Source organism: Epinephelus fuscoguttatus, linkage group LG20 (assembly GCF_011397635.1).
Source record: "Epinephelus fuscoguttatus linkage group LG20, E.fuscoguttatus.final_Chr_v1".
NCBI classification, from domain to species: Eukaryota; Metazoa; Chordata; class Actinopteri; order Perciformes; family Serranidae; genus Epinephelus; species Epinephelus fuscoguttatus.
Window position 1 is genome coordinate 31,717,381 of NC_064771.1, and position 15,496 is coordinate 31,732,876.

Consider the following 15,496-nt stretch of genomic DNA (forward strand, 5'->3'; position numbering starts at 1 on the left):
GCGATCCAATCCCCTCTCCCATGTTGTTAATATTAAAAGGCTGCAGTCTACCGACATGAGCTCATAGCAGCACACACACACACACACACACACACACACACTGGAAACAAACAATGAGACATTATAATGATGCAGAGATAAACTGATTGCCCTGAAAACACTGTATGAAAAACACTACAGCTCTTCTAAGAACATCTTTGTATTCAAAACTGTTTGCTGATATTAGTTCATGAAGCTTTGTTAAATTTGTGTGCAGGGAAAATCCCTTTTTGCCACCTCAGGCATCTCTCATTAATTTAAAGCTGATTCCTCCCTGAAAGTCGTTAATTGCACAGAAATCATAAAGGCGTCCCCTGAAGGTCTGATTCCTCCATATCTGAGTAAATCAATGTTTTGTGAATAATGTATCAGGAGCTTAATAATTGATCTTTAAGTGCACGGCAGCCTGCATGTACCTTTCTCTTTTATTTCTGGAAGTCAGATGGAAAATGTTTGTGGTTTTTCCAAATCATTTACATATATAGTATCGTATAAATATCCTGCACCCGTTGTGTCGTACAGAATCTCTTTTCCATCATGCAAAAAAGACAAAAACTTGAATGAAAGGTGTGAATTTGTTTCCTCCAGGTGCTCCAGCTTCCTCCCACAGTCCAGAGACATGCAGGTTAATTTGTGACTCTAAATTGTCTGTAGGTGTGAATGTGAGTGTGAATGGTTGTCTGTCTCTATGTGTCAGCCCTGTGATAGTCTGCTGACCTGTCCAGGGTGCACCCTGCCTCTCACGCAATGTCAGCTGGGATAGGCTCCAGCCTGCCATGACTCCAACAGGATAAGCGGTTACAGAGAATGAATAAATGAATTAATGGGCAAAAATCCCAGAATAAACATTGAGCATATTGTGATTGAAGTAGACCAAGAGAAAACTCGACTTATGCTTCTCCTTTTGGCTGTTTTGAGGCTTTAGAAAAAAAAAGAAAAGTGTCTCAGAGATGGAGAGAAAATTTTGCTAATGGTTTAGCCTTTTGCTAACTAGAGCCAAAGGCTCACAGCTGTGGCTTCAAGTCACATTTATGGAGATACCTTTAGCTAGAGCCTCAAATCACAGTCCCCCAATCCCAAATGGATCCCTTACAGACTTATTGACTCAAGCCTTAAGCCCTGACAGACGAAGGACCAATTCCATTTCTTCCCCTTAGCCCTTGTCTTGGCCCTTCCCCTTGGTTTTGTGTGTTTACGTGAGGGGAAGTGGTGTCCCAATTCTCCGTCAGGTTAGCTCTTACCATGATGGAGAATTGGGACACCACTTCCCCTCACGTAAGAAGGGCCAAGACAAGGGCTAAGGGGAAGAAATGGAATCGGTCTTCGTCTGTAAGGGCTTAGGGCTTGAGTCAACGAGTCTGTAAGGGATCCATTTGGGATTGGGGGGAGTGTGTCCTCCGCCTCACTCCCCGCCGCTACAGACCCCTCTGTCGTAAGCAGAGCAGGCAGCAGCTCTGGGGACCGACCTCCAGTCAGCAGCTGCAGCAACCCAAATACAGTCAGTGAAAACCCCAGCTCAGGTGAACTGGGCAGCATCATCTCCCTGCCAGATGAGCAAACTTTCTGTTGCTGCCATTACACAGGTTAGGCCTGGTGCTGCCCCTGGCCACCAGCCCAGGACTTCTGGTCTTGACTTAGTGCTGATTAGTTGTCATTCACTGTTGTCTCAGTTTAACAATATGTCACCAGTTCTTTTATTTTATTTTCTACTTCTGTCTTTTCCCCTTTTTACCTGTCTTGACTTTTTACATATATTTTTCTAAATATTAATTTATTTTTTTTCCCTTTCTTCCTCTTTTTTATGATCTGTAACTCCAGTATTATTATGTTATATCATTTCTTATAATGCGACAAAAACAAACAAACAAAACAATAACTGTGATTAAAGTAAATTTAGGTCGTTGAAGGGTAACTTTATCGTCAGCTCTTTTTTGAGAGGAACAGTTGGATGGAGACAGTGAAGAGGCTGAGTGAAATAAGTTTCATAACAGGAGCATCATGGCTGCACACTGTGTGATGCTGGACACCCAGTGTGTGTGTGTGTGTGTGTGTGTGTGTGCTGTAAGAGCCCAGTGTGAAGTATCATCCTCCCCTTCTCTCTCTTTATCTCTCAGCCAAAGCCAGCTGGTACTAAGCAGAGGTATTCATCCATCCCTACTCCCTCCTTTTTTCCTGCTGTCCCAGCTGCTCTCTCTACCTCTCTCTCTGCCTCCTCCTTTCTCACCCCTCCTCCTCCTCCTCCCTCCTCCTCCTCCTCCTCCTCCTCCTATCTCAACCTCCTTTCCACCGTCATTTCCCTCCTGTTCATATGTCCCGGCGAGACGTCGCGGACTGAGCCTGTGTGTGTGTGTGTACATAGAGGATGGCTCAGTGCTCAGGTGCAGTGCTCTGGGAACCAGTCAAGCAGGCAGCAGGACCAGTTCATTTACCCAGACGACAGAGCGCTCTGCTGGGTTAGGGGCTGGAGCTTGAGCCCCATCTTGGACCTCCAACCCTGGAGCTCTACTGACGTACCTGTAACTGTTTTTATACATCAATCGAGGACATTTTCACCTGACTCTGGATCATATCATTAACTGTTTTTGTATTTGCTATAACTGGCACTTGTTTTGCACTTTGAGCTTTGAGAAGTGGAAGCAGCTGCCTTCACAGCGGTGGAGCCTGAGGAGTATGTCCTGCCTGTGCCCTGCCCCAAACTGGACCTTTGCATCTGCACAGTGTGGATAGCTGCTGAGGGACACCAAGAACAAAAGACAGAGGGGGAATCTTGAAAACGAGGAGAGGAAAATCCTTCCTTCTCACACACCTGTGAGGGCTCCTCCTCTGACAAAAGCGCAGCCGAGGATACGGGAGGAACAAAAAGATAATTAGGAGCTGAGAAGAAAAGGCTAAAGAGGAGACTCTGGGTCCACCCTCCATTCATCCCTCCATCCATCCGTCCTTCTCCGGTTTCCCACCTGTGAGGATTAATTGGACTGGAGCAGCATGGCGCACGCCGCCTCGCAGCTGAAGAAAAAGGCGGATGAGAACCTCAACGCTGCGGAGGACGAGAAGGAGAAGAAGAAGGCGGCGAGGAAGCGTTCACGCGAAGTGAAGAAAAAGGTAGAGAAAGAGAGAGAGGAGGAAAATACAGGAGAGAAAAGAAAGTAATGGAGCTGACACAGGGGAGAAAGAGAAGGGCTTGAGACGTGACGGTCTAGTGGAGTCTCTTTTGTCATGATGCAGCCTCCTCACACACACACACACACACACATTCATGCACATACACACCCAGTGTGATAAGAGGGGTGGTCCCGGTGGGAATACTGGGAGGGGGGTGGGAGGGTGGAAAAGACAGCGAAAGATGGACGAGTAGAGCGCACATATAGGGAAGAAAAGAAAAGATAACGGGATTAAGCCATGGAGGGCAGATTGGTATTTTAGGCACTGGTGTTGCTATTATTATGTGAAAGAGACGAGTTCACTGGTACTGCTGAGTTATAAAATATCTCCAGTGGCATTGTTTTCATTTTAAAAAAAGGTCCCTGTACTGTATCACACACACAGATATATAATCTCACACACTTTAAATTTGTTTTCCAATTAAACCTCATTATATGTTCAGCTTTACCCCACTTTGATAGGACGCCTGTGTGTGAGTGTGTGTGTGTGTGTGTGACTTGTCCTCAGTCACCCCCGCTCCGTCTCCATGTTAACTTTCTTGTATGAAAACATTTATCTTCATCTCAACACACTTTCCCACCTCCGCTGCTTCGTCTCCCTCTGCTGAGATATACTAACGTGTGTTTTCTGGATAGTTCCATGTCAAATGTGTGTGTGAATGATCACCGGAGTAAAAAGGCGTCAGCAGTCACACCCTGCGGTTAGGTGTGGGTTGTTCCTGTGTGTGCACATGCGTCACCGTGCAAGGACAAAGTTAAGACGCACACAAACGTGCATATGAGGTGATCAATAGGTCTGACTTGAAATCGATAATCGTTCTCAGTGTGGTTTGACAAAAGTCGACGCTGATGTCGAGTGTTTGAGGAACTTTGTCGACCTGTGTGACGAACTGTGATTGGGCCCACGGTGAAAATCGTTTGCCTGAGTGTGCGCACATGTTGACATTTGGGCTTGTGCACATGTGTGTGTGTGTGTGTGTGAGCGCTAGCCTGAGGCCATAATTAGTCTGGGGTTAGCCACCTGTCACGATGAGTCAATAGCAGTGACCTCATTTGCGTCAAGGTCAACATGGAAAGAGAGGTGACTGCTTGTGGTCACAGGAAGTCGGGGGTGTTGTGAGGCAGCAGTTGTGCCTCAAAGACAGGCAACAAGAGTGTTTTTATAAGTTGTAGTAATTCTGACTCTTGTCTGTCAGGTGCAAACAAGGAAGTTTGGTTATGCTGATACAAAATACGTTTTTATCCACCTGTTTTTATGCACATTTTCAATCTGTGCCTTGAAATATTGCCAAAAGACTTTAGGGTGTAGTCACATATAGGCGATGTAGACGAGTCACTGTTGCCTGTTGAGGCAATATTCATGCTGGATGTGACGCACACGGAAAACTAGCTTGCTAACAAATATCATAAATATATCACTGCCGGAAAATGGTGGATTGCCCCCTCTGGGTTGGGAGTGCGCTCACAAGTGAGGGTGGAATAGAGCATGAAATGGATCAGCGGTTTGGTGTGGCGTCTCCAGAAGGCGAAGCTTTCGATTTACTGGTCCATCTATGTCCTAACCCTCACCTATGGTCGTGAGCTCTGGGTAGTGACCGAAAGAATAAGATCTTGGATACAAGCAGTCAAAATGAGTTTCCTCCGTAGGGTGTCTGGGCTCAGCCTTAGAGATAGGGTGAGGAGCTCAGATGTCCAGAGGGAGCTCGGAGTAGAGCCGCTGCTCCTTCATGGCAAAAGGGGTCAGTTGGGGTGGTTCGGGCATCTGATTAAGATGGCGCCTCCCATTGGAGGTGTTCCGGGCATGTCCCACTGGTAGGAGGCCCCGGGGCAGACCCAGAACACGCTGGAGGGATTACATATCTCATTTGGCCTGGGAACACCCTCGGGGTCTCCCAGGAGGAGCTGGAGGAGAGGGACGGCTGGGGTGCTTTGCTTGGCCTGCTGCCCCTGCGACCTCTTTTTTTCTAGCTACAACCCAGATTTTTAACCGCATTTGACGAGACCTCTGGGGATGGTTGACCTCGTAGGTAGAAAATAGTAGCTAATCTTAGTCAAAGTTAGCTAGTGAAGTTAGCCTGACAGCTTTGCATCCATGTGCAGAATTGGAAATATAAAGCACAGTTACACTCAAGCACATTTACTCACCTGGCCAAAAAACAAGATGGCAGCAATTTCAATTGTGGATTCAACCGCACACAAAATACTTATGGTCCACTAGACTCTTTTATGCTTTCAGCAGCATGCCATGCAACTTTAGTAACATTAGGGGGTCTAGAGGATGAAGTAAGTTGTGATAATGGTTTTGTCTGCACCGAGCAAATCAGTCAACCCAGCCATCTTTTGTATGTGGGGCCCATGCTAGTGGTAAACGGGCTGAAAAATGGGCCATGTATTGAATCGTTCATGGGTTACATATTGGCCCCATGCCCCATACACAAGTGGGCTCCAGATGAGATGCCCGTTTTGAGCCCATACCCACTCGGTAGCCAGGTAATCCTAGCATAACCATGTGGGTCCCACTTCGATAAAGCTATCATTGTGGGCAGTTGGCATGGGGCCAATATGGAGTCCATGGACGATCCCATATAGGGCCCATTTTTCAACCCATTTACTTCCCACATGGGCCCCACATACAAATGCTGGCAAGAAAGTTGTGGGAAAAATCACATTTGCTCATTTTGTATGGATCACATTCAACATGAGTATCGATTTTCTGACAATACCTGCTGCCTGTAGGTTCACTTTCCTCTATATCCAGTTCATACAGTGTCACTTCCTGCTCTCCATCTGAATTTTGCGCATCTTAATAGCCGTATTGCAAGCAAACTGTTCTGTAATTTCTCAGGTGAGGACTGTCTCTATTGTGAGTGTTTTTATTTGGTGTTTAACTTTGGCTTAACAAAACAAGACAAAAGAACAACAATGGATTTGTAATTAATCCCCTTTATGTATCCGTCACGGTTTCCACCAGTATTGTAAATTACATTACACCCAGATTTTGACTCCAGTATTGATCATAATGGATCAGTCCTGCTCAGTGTGTTGGATGAGTAATAGTACTGCATAATGACGTGCTTTCATCAAACTCAAGGCAGAGCTCTTCTTGAATTCTGACATTGAGGAATCTGAATAGCTGAATGGAGGAGATGAGGGAGGTTTGACCTTGAGGCTGAAACTCGAGCCTGTATCACAGATTTATGGTAACAGGTGAGGGAAACGTGTTGCTGTAGTAATGTGTGTGTGTGTGTGTGTGTGTGTGTGTGTGTGTAGGGTGACATCAGCAGTTTCTCGGCGTTTGTAGCGTAATGTTGGCGGGAGGGTGTCGGCTATCCTGGGCTCGCTCAAGGTAAATCTATAACACTGTCTGCCCCGGGCCAATTCTTGGCATCACGGCACAAAAAATATCCTCTCCCTCATCGGATCACATCACCTCAATTACCGTTCTCCTCTTTCCCTCCCCTCCTCTCGCTTTACCTCACCCCGCCTCGCTGTCTCCGGGCTTTTTGTCTCCCTCTCAGACAATATAGGTGTAACAGATGATAGACCTGACGCTAGATGTCGGTGTCTCCCTCTTTATCTTAGTTAAAGGTTCTTGAGGGAACAACTATCTCAGATTCGGAGACAGGGCATATTAGCGTAGCATCGCTGAAAGCCTGAAGGCAGACAAACAGCTTTCCTGATTCTATCTTAAGTTAAAAAATCCTCCAGTATGCTCCAAGTTGTCTTATTTACACATTTTATCTTGCTAATTTAACCCACACATGAACAGAAATGTGGGGGGCACGTGTGGGATTAGTTAGCCTAGCTAGCACTACAGCTAGCAAGCTAATCTGCTGCTGTAGCATGTTCTAGCTAGATCACGCTAGCTTTTTGTTTGACAGTGTCGTATGAGTTTTTATTAAAAATATTGCAATTGATACACTTTTTGTCGGCCTCTCTAAATGTAGATTTAACAGCTAGATTTCAGTGTCTCCCCCTTTATCTTAGCTAAAGGATCTTGAAGGAACAGCTATCTCAGATTCAGAGTCAGGACATGTTAGCGTAACATAGCTTGAGGTAGGGATGCACCGAAATGAAAATTTGTGGCCGAAGCCAAATAATATTAAACGCTTGGCCGAATACCGAGTACCGAATAGCGTTGTTTAGTTTTCCATTAGTTTTTGCAGATGAACCCCCTCCAGATTAGTGTTGTCACGGTACCAAAATTGGATCCCACTGTACGATACCAATGAAAATATCATGGTTCTGAGTAGTATCACGATACCACAGTGAAAATGAGGCAGATGTGCCTTTTGTCATTTATAAAAAGATAAATCACTTTTCTATAATACATCAATGATATTTCAATGGAATAAATTACTTATTGACTTATTCATACTTCAAAAACAGCATCAATGAGTGATTAACATAGGGGGGATCAAAATAAAATAAATAAATAAAATAAGAATCAACCAGCCCCCCTCCTCCCCTGACAAGTCCCTTCAGAAGTAAAGAACAGTCCCTAAAGTGCGGTGAGGTCTGTGGGCCGTGAACGGCTCGTTTCTCCTCTGACACGTCACATACCTGTGTTCGGCTGGCTCAGCTGTTCAGGTACTTCTGAGAAGTACCTGAACAGCTGGGAAGAAGAGGATATTATTGGAGCCGACTTCCCGTCGCCGGTAAGCCGATGGCCGCCGTATTTGACAGGAATACATTACTGTCTGTGTCTGTGACCCCCGTTCAACCCACAATCAGTGGGATTTGCCTTTCGTTTTTGCTGCTGGTTGAAATCTGTAGGCTGCTCGCACAGCGTGCTGAATGATTTAAGCCTATTTTGCTCGCTCAAAACTATTTTTAGTCGCAAATGCGAGTGCGGTGACAGACTGATCACCACACTGCCGACATTTTACTCCGCCCGTCACGGCACGCTGTTTGATTGCGTTATCAAAACAAGTCGCTATTATTTGGCCTTGCTTTTAACTTATTCCACCGAATACCAAATGTGTGGTTTTTTGCAATATTCGGCCGAATATATTCGGTTACCGAATATTCGGTGCATCCCTAGCTTGAGGCCTGAAGGCAACACAGCAACATTTAACAATGGTAATGTTATAAAATTAGGCTCCATTACAACTCACAAGGTTCACAGACAAAACAACTGTCTTATACTAAGCACTTTTTCCAAACAAATACAACATGCTAACATTATTAGCACAAGCCTATGGCATTTACATTGTATAAATTAGCCTAGCAGCTAGCAGAGATTTCCTCTGCTCATATGAAGCCAGGATAAATCACACACAAGACTTAAAATGCTATTTTTGTGGAGGTTTCATTGTCTTCACAGTTTATTGTTTCTTATCTGTGAAATTAAAGTAAATAAAAGCTTTGTTTCCACTGAGGAAAATGGTTTTAGCGCACAAAAATAGACAGGAGGTCTACGTTGCCGTGACATGTATTTCTGGGGAGGTGCACGTCAGGCTAAGACGTAGGTTATGGCATCGATTTGACGCAGAAGTATAAATCCCAGTTTGATAGGAAGTTTGATACTCTCTTGTCTGAGTGTTAAGTATGGATTGGAGCTAAAGCCAAGAAGTGATCAGCTTAGCTTAGCTTAGCTTAGCATAAAGACTATAAGTAAGAGGAAACAGCTAATCTAAATCTCTCCAAAGTTAAAAACCAAACAAAAGTTCACTAATTAACAAGTTGTATTCATTTTACTTTTAGTACACAAACAGAAATGTGTGAATGACAGTTTGTGGTTTTAGAGAAAGTTGCACCTTTTTGCTATTTCTTTGTTTTATTTGGTCTACAATGAGCTTGTTTTTTGTCTTTGGGTCTCCCTGCCTCTCATTTCTACATGAATTTTTAAATTATATCCAGCTTGGCATGACATATCATTCCTTTCATTCATACAGTTAATGTTGAATTGATTTAGTAATGCATTCCAGGCCTGCAGAATGTATCCAGTAGCTGATGCTGTGTGCGGTATGATGTGATTTACGGTTCTTACTGGAAGCAGAAAAACAAAAGCCATGCATGACGAGCACCACTGAGACCGATGCACCGTGCAGCAACTGCCATTAAAGCTATTAAGCTGCATGCTTCAAGTACACATGTAATATTGAACTTGAAGACATGCTGTGCTTTTAAGCATTTAATGCAGTGTGTCAGTTATGTCTCTCAGTCCAGCCTTTCAGATCAGTTGTCTGTCTGGTTGTGTGGGTGAATGGCTGACTGGCTGGCTGGTTGGCTGATTAACTGGTCTGCTAAGTTTTTGTCCGGCAGCCTGACTGATAAAACCACATATCAGTCTTTATATGCAGTGTGCATGTTGGGGCATTATCTTCTTCTCCTATTTGAAGCATGATTTATTTTGAAAACTGTAACACCAATATTGATATTGGTGCGAAAAGCCATCTGTGTGCTGACCTTCCCCGGCAATAGAAGAGGGCAATATTTCTTTCAGCAGGGACTGAAATTTGGCAACGGGACAAAGTCAGTGTGTGTAACCAAATGGGCTTCAAGGCAGAGAAGTGTAATGAAAACACTCAGTCAGAATTGTTGGCATCATTCCCCTTCGTCCAGCTCATTTCCTTTATCATTTCAGATCCTTTTAGTGATGGTGCGATTCCAGACTCTGAAGCAATTGGTGGCTGCTTCACCTCACCTCTACTCCGTCCTTGATCTTAAATCACACACACACACACACACACACTCAGACATAATGACAACCTTTTCTTTACCTCATCTGACCTTTTTTGTATTTATTAGGTTTTACAAAACAGTCACATATAAATTGGAGTTTATTTATGTGCATTTCAGCCCAAAATGGGATAAAATATAAAGCTATATTGGTAATGTTATGGATATATGCATGCTGCTAACAAGGCCTGTCCTCCACGAAGAATTTTCCTAGTCCACCAACAGTCATCATTCAGGGCCATCAGTCGACCAGTCGCTTGCATGTTTACGATATGAATGTAATGATTAAATAATATATTTTGGTGGTTTGAGTTGAAGGTGTGAGAAAGAATAGTATCAGTAACATTGTTAACACTGTGCTACATTACAGAGAAATACAAACCGTACTAATGAACCTTCATTAATATAGGCCTATATTTTATCTCCAAGTGCACGTCACACACTGAGCGAGCCGCCTGTTAATGACGCTGTGGGCTAATGGGCATGTAGCTACTTCCATGTTTCAGAAACGCTGCGTTTTCTGAGGTTTATTTTTGGGAAGGACTCGTTTCAGGCTTCTTTTTTTTTGTTCATCTGCAGCATCCACTCCGCTCCCCCCACTCACCCTATCTCTCTTTATCTGTCTCTCAATGCCTCCCTCCCTGCATCTCCGTCAGCTGGCAGGAGGCTGTATTGTTCTGCCACACTTCTGCTTCTGGGACTGCGGGGGGAGGAAGCAACGTACACACACACACACACACACACACACAAACAGAAAGGTCCCTTGTGACCAGGCATTGTACCACTTTAATCCCCTGACACTTATTTAAGCCAAGATTCATATTTGAGGCCCACTCGTTCTTCCTGCTCTACATCTCTTTGTTCCCTGTACGCCACCAGATCTGCTGCCATTTGAATAATCAATCTTTTATGATTATATAGCATGTAGAAGGTTGTTTATTTGACGGAAAAATTTAGAATACTCCACTTTTTGATGGCGAAAAGTGTTTAATTAAATTTACTGTTATAGCAGTTTATAAAACTTTTGAGTGAACATCTTTTTTTGTTTCTTTATATATTTCATACACTCAAAGAAGATTAATCAAGCTTTACATTTTATGCATTTATCACAATTAAAAAGCAGTCATGCTTGTAATGCACACAAATTAGTTTCCAAATAACCTTTTGAGTAGTGTTGCTTCCAATCATATAATAAATTATAATACTATGTTACTACGTTATGCATTGATTAAATAGTTTAGTGTGAACATTTAAACATTTTTTTTTACATTTTACTGCACAGCTTAAATGATAAATTGATTAATTGACAGAAAAAAATACAAAAAGACAAAACATACGTGTATTAAATGTGCGTAAAGAAAATAAAGGGGAAGTGAAAAAACAACAACTGAGATACAGGACTTCTTTAATCCCTAATTGACGCAAAATTAACCTGCAGTGATTTTAATTTCAAGCAAAAATGCCAAAAATTTACTTGTTAAAGCTTCTCAGATGTGAAGACTATATTCCTTTATCTCCAGAGATACTGAACTGAATATCTTTTGGTTTTTCACAGAGCTACTTCACAGGATTTCTCACATTTAATTCAATAAACGATTGATTGCTTGAGAGAATAATCATTAAATTCATAACTAATAATGGAAATAATCATTAGCCGCAGCCTTCATACCTCATTTCTCCTGCTTCTATTCTGATCCAATCCACTCTTCAATCAGTCAGGTAATCAATCACGCCATCCCCTAAAAGGCAGTTAGATGTGCAGCAGTGAAACGGAAACACAGGATAAAACACAAAGGATAGAAACATAGAGACATACTGTGTGCTGAAATATAAAATCAGAGAGAAATCATTAAAAATTGCACAAATACTGAAAATCTGCATTCAGATTTTCAAACAGCTATGCACGCTTGGTCTGATGCCATTTTTGTTTAAAGAAGTGTAAAAAAAGAAATCATTGAAGTCCAATGAGACCAGGGGTGTGTCATGCACTGTTCGTACATTTTCCTATGAAGAGTAATGCACCAAAATTTGTGACAATGAGCCAGTAATTTGTGCATAACCCATGTAAGGCTACGATCACATGACCAGTGTGCACACAGGAGTAAAGACGGCAGTGGTCCATAAGCAGGCAGGTTGGGGTGATGGTTGGATCACAAAACCCAGGACTTTCCCCAGGAGAACAGTGTTCGGAACCATGTGAACTCTGATTCATTTAAAAGCAGCGTTGCCAGGTGTACGATAATTATCGTATTTGTACGATAATTTGGCCCTCTGTACGATGTACGATCAATAATCCCATAAAAGGCCAAATGTACGATAATTTGATCATTTCATGAATGTGTGGTTGTAATCAGTATGCCAGAGTTTTTTTGTGAGCCCTGAAGGCATCCGTTCCCATGTGAGATGTTTCCAGCTAATCGCACTTTGCTTAGCGTGAGATACGGATGATGTTTGTCTCTGAACAATGAGCACGATTGGCTGAATTGTCAGCAGTACTCGCCCCACGAGGCACTAGGACCCGTCAGGAAGTCGAGCGAGAATGAGATTCAAAACAGAAGAAGAGGAAAAACAGAAGCAAGGAAAATGGAAAAAAAAAGTAAACCAAAAAAGTAAACACTAGAGTGACTATATTTGCCTATAGCACATCAGTAGGATTTTTATTTTGGTTATGATGGATGTACGATAATTTCCCACAAAATATGATAATTTTGAGTCTCTGGTACGATAATCCTACATTCCCCACCTGGCAACGCTGTTTAAAAGTATGTCCTAACCTTTCTTTCCCCAATTCCCCCAATTCCCAATCACCTACGTGACTTTACCATTTACGTTACTTTATGTTAAGGATGTAACGTTATCTGTGGGGAGCTAATTTGTAGGACATCATATGAACCAGGCCCTCAGGAAGCACGCAAGGCTTTGAAGCCATTTTTCATAGTGGCCAAACAGTAGTAGTACAATTTCCGTGGTCCATCATGTGATGCTGTTGGGCCCAAAAAGACTTTTTCGTATTAGGAAAATGGATGTCTATAAATCAGTGGGTACATTTTTTGGAGCATCAAAACCTACTGAGAAATGACTTGTTCCACTATCAAGATCTAATCCATTCGATCCGATTATATTTGGAAGGTCTAACAGAGGCACAAGATTAAATTATTCCATCCCCATTCAAGTTAGCAGAGAGCTAAACCGAAAGTCAGCTGTTTGGCCAGTGGAAGTTGGCCGCTCGGCCGCTCTCGGGCGCGCTCTGCAGCTGTAAGTCCCTTGTGCGCCTGCTCTATGGATCCAATGATATGGAAGCAGCACTGATCATCCGGGTGACTTCAGAGATTTTTTAGCTCCATGCGCCACTGAGCAACTTTCATGGGAATGAACGGGCCCTGCCGCACACGCTGTATCCAGGTCTCTAACTGTAGTATGTGCATTTTCGTTTTGTATCATACAAGCAGCTGAATGAGGTTATATTCCTCCTAAAAAGTGCCCGTATCCACTCCACACAACAAAAACTACTAAGCTAACGTTAACTACTCAAAACATTAACCAAAAACTTGATGCTAACGTTAAAGTTAGCTGTTGTCTATACCCTGTTCTGTGACCAACATGTAGCCTCATGTTAGCAAGTGCATACTGGCTACATCGCAGTCTTTATCTTATCCTGGCTGATCCACCATCGTTGCGATGTTTGTGGTACAGTATTGCGTGTTGAGAGCCCAAACTAGTAAACTGTCCCCCCATTTTGGAAGCAAGCTAGCTGTGACATGAAGGTATGACACAAGTTGGAACAAGGATTTCATTGGTCAGATGTATATTTCTGAAGGCTGCTGAAATCAAAGTCCACTTGAGTGTTTTTGGGGGGGTGCAGGCATTCATAAAAACCCACACAATCAGATTTTATAAATTTCCGTGCAAGTTTTTTGCTTTTCATTGTACAAAACAGACAAATGTTTCCGTCAAGTGCCGCTGATTTCACTGCAGATGTTTACCACCACGTCTTTGTGTTTGACGGTGAGAGAAGCAGCCTGTCAGATGAAAGACAATGTGAGATCTAACTCAATAAAGAGATCTATACAACAAAGTCATCGGGGACTTGTCAACATGAAACTCTCTCCTTTGTTGCTGCCGATTTTTGCAGCAACCAAGCTCAAACAGTTATCGCACAGTGACGAGCTAAAGAGACTTGTTTCTGTCATCAGAAAGATGCAGTCTGATATTAAGTTTAACAAAGGGAGGAACATACGTGAAGCATGCACACGAGCTATGGAGCACCAGATGCCAACTTGGACAATCTGAAGGCACTCAGCAAAGATGACAAAGTCGGAAAACCCAACTGAGGAGAGAGCGTTTATGAATTATAGAATGACTCCATTACAGAGCGGAGCAGAAACGACAGCTGGAGTGGAGAGGAGACAGAAAAGAGAGCTGGCGTGAAATGTGAAAGGAAGGCAGCGGGATGATGGAAGGTTAGAGGAGGGGAGACGGAGAAGAGGTGTCAGATAGGAAGGCAGTCATGTTTTTTACGCCACCCTCGCGGCACCAGGCCTCACTGTAACATGGATGTAGAGGGGGTTGCTGGGCCGGAGGATTGGTGCAGAGCCTGCCAAGCATCGTGATTGGTGGATGGGGGGATGACAGGGAGGGGGTTGTGCGTGGGGGGGGGGAGAGGTAACACAACGCATCCCCAACATGCTGCAAAAAAAAGAGAACGGGGAAAGAGAGGAGGGTGAAATCAAATTAAAATGAAGGGGAATTAAAGAGAGCGTGCAGCGAGAGATGGAGGAGAGCGATTGATAAAGTGGCAGAAAAAGAGGAGGAAATTGAAGAGTGGGCCGAGAGAGAGTGACGGAGAAAGATGAGGATGTTGTTAGCGAGGTCTTTTATCCTCCTTCCCTCTCTTTCTCTCTCCACAGAAGAAGATCGACACCAAGAACTGGGACAGTCCATTCATTTCCACACATACCCACACACTTGCAAATCAGCAGATTAAACCCATCCTCGTTTCACTGAACACACCACTGTTTTTGTTTTTCCTCCTCTACAGCCAGATTAGTGTTCGGCGCAATATGTTGAATTAATCTGACTGAAACGAGACACCTCCTTGTTTATGTGTGGGCAGCTGTCGTACGCAGCAGAGTTTTGTCTTGCTTATTGTCACCCAGATTTACTCAAATTGCTTTTTTTTTTCTTGGCAACAAATGTTGGTAACTGTTTATAAATGAGCTCCATCATAAACTGACAGTCTGTCCAGGGTGTACAGCAGCCTGTGTGAACAGGAATCGATAATTTGTGTATTTGTTTAATGAAATTTTGGTGCATTATGTGTAGAAGAAAAGTGCGAAATCACTGTGTCATTCTATAAGAAGTGGTGGCAAACAGCAGCAAAAAAGACCAGGAAATATATAGTTCAAACGCATTGTTCTTCTTACCTAAAGTTCTATTTATCTATTTATCTAGATTGTTTTGGTGTGAGTTGCAGAGTGTTGGAGGAACTAGATGGCACTCAGTTTGTGGTGCTGAAAGGGCAAAAAAAATCAATTTCAAAAGCTCAACATTAATGTCTCTTTCAGAAATCATGACCTGGTTACTCAAGATAATCCACAGACCTTGTTGTGAGC

The 15,496-nt window shown here is 43.2% G+C and overlaps 1 protein-coding gene across 6 annotated transcripts in view; it reads left to right on the plus strand.

Annotated features, from left to right (window-relative positions):
* Positions 1-2,359: 2,359 nt before the first annotated feature.
* ank3b (ankyrin 3b) overlaps positions 2,360-15,496 on the plus strand; it is a 174,964-nt gene continuing 161,827 nt past the window's right edge. For 4 of the 6 annotated variants that reach the window (XM_049564428.1, XM_049564429.1, XM_049564430.1 and 1 more), the window contains exon 1: positions 2,360-3,141. In XM_049564428.1, the coding sequence (XP_049420385.1) occupies positions 3,025-3,141 (117 nt within the window). In that variant the 5' untranslated portion in view covers positions 2,360-3,024. The remainder of the gene's footprint in view (positions 3,142-15,496) is intronic. The other 2 variants (XM_049564432.1, XM_049564433.1) reach the window with 1 other exon arrangement.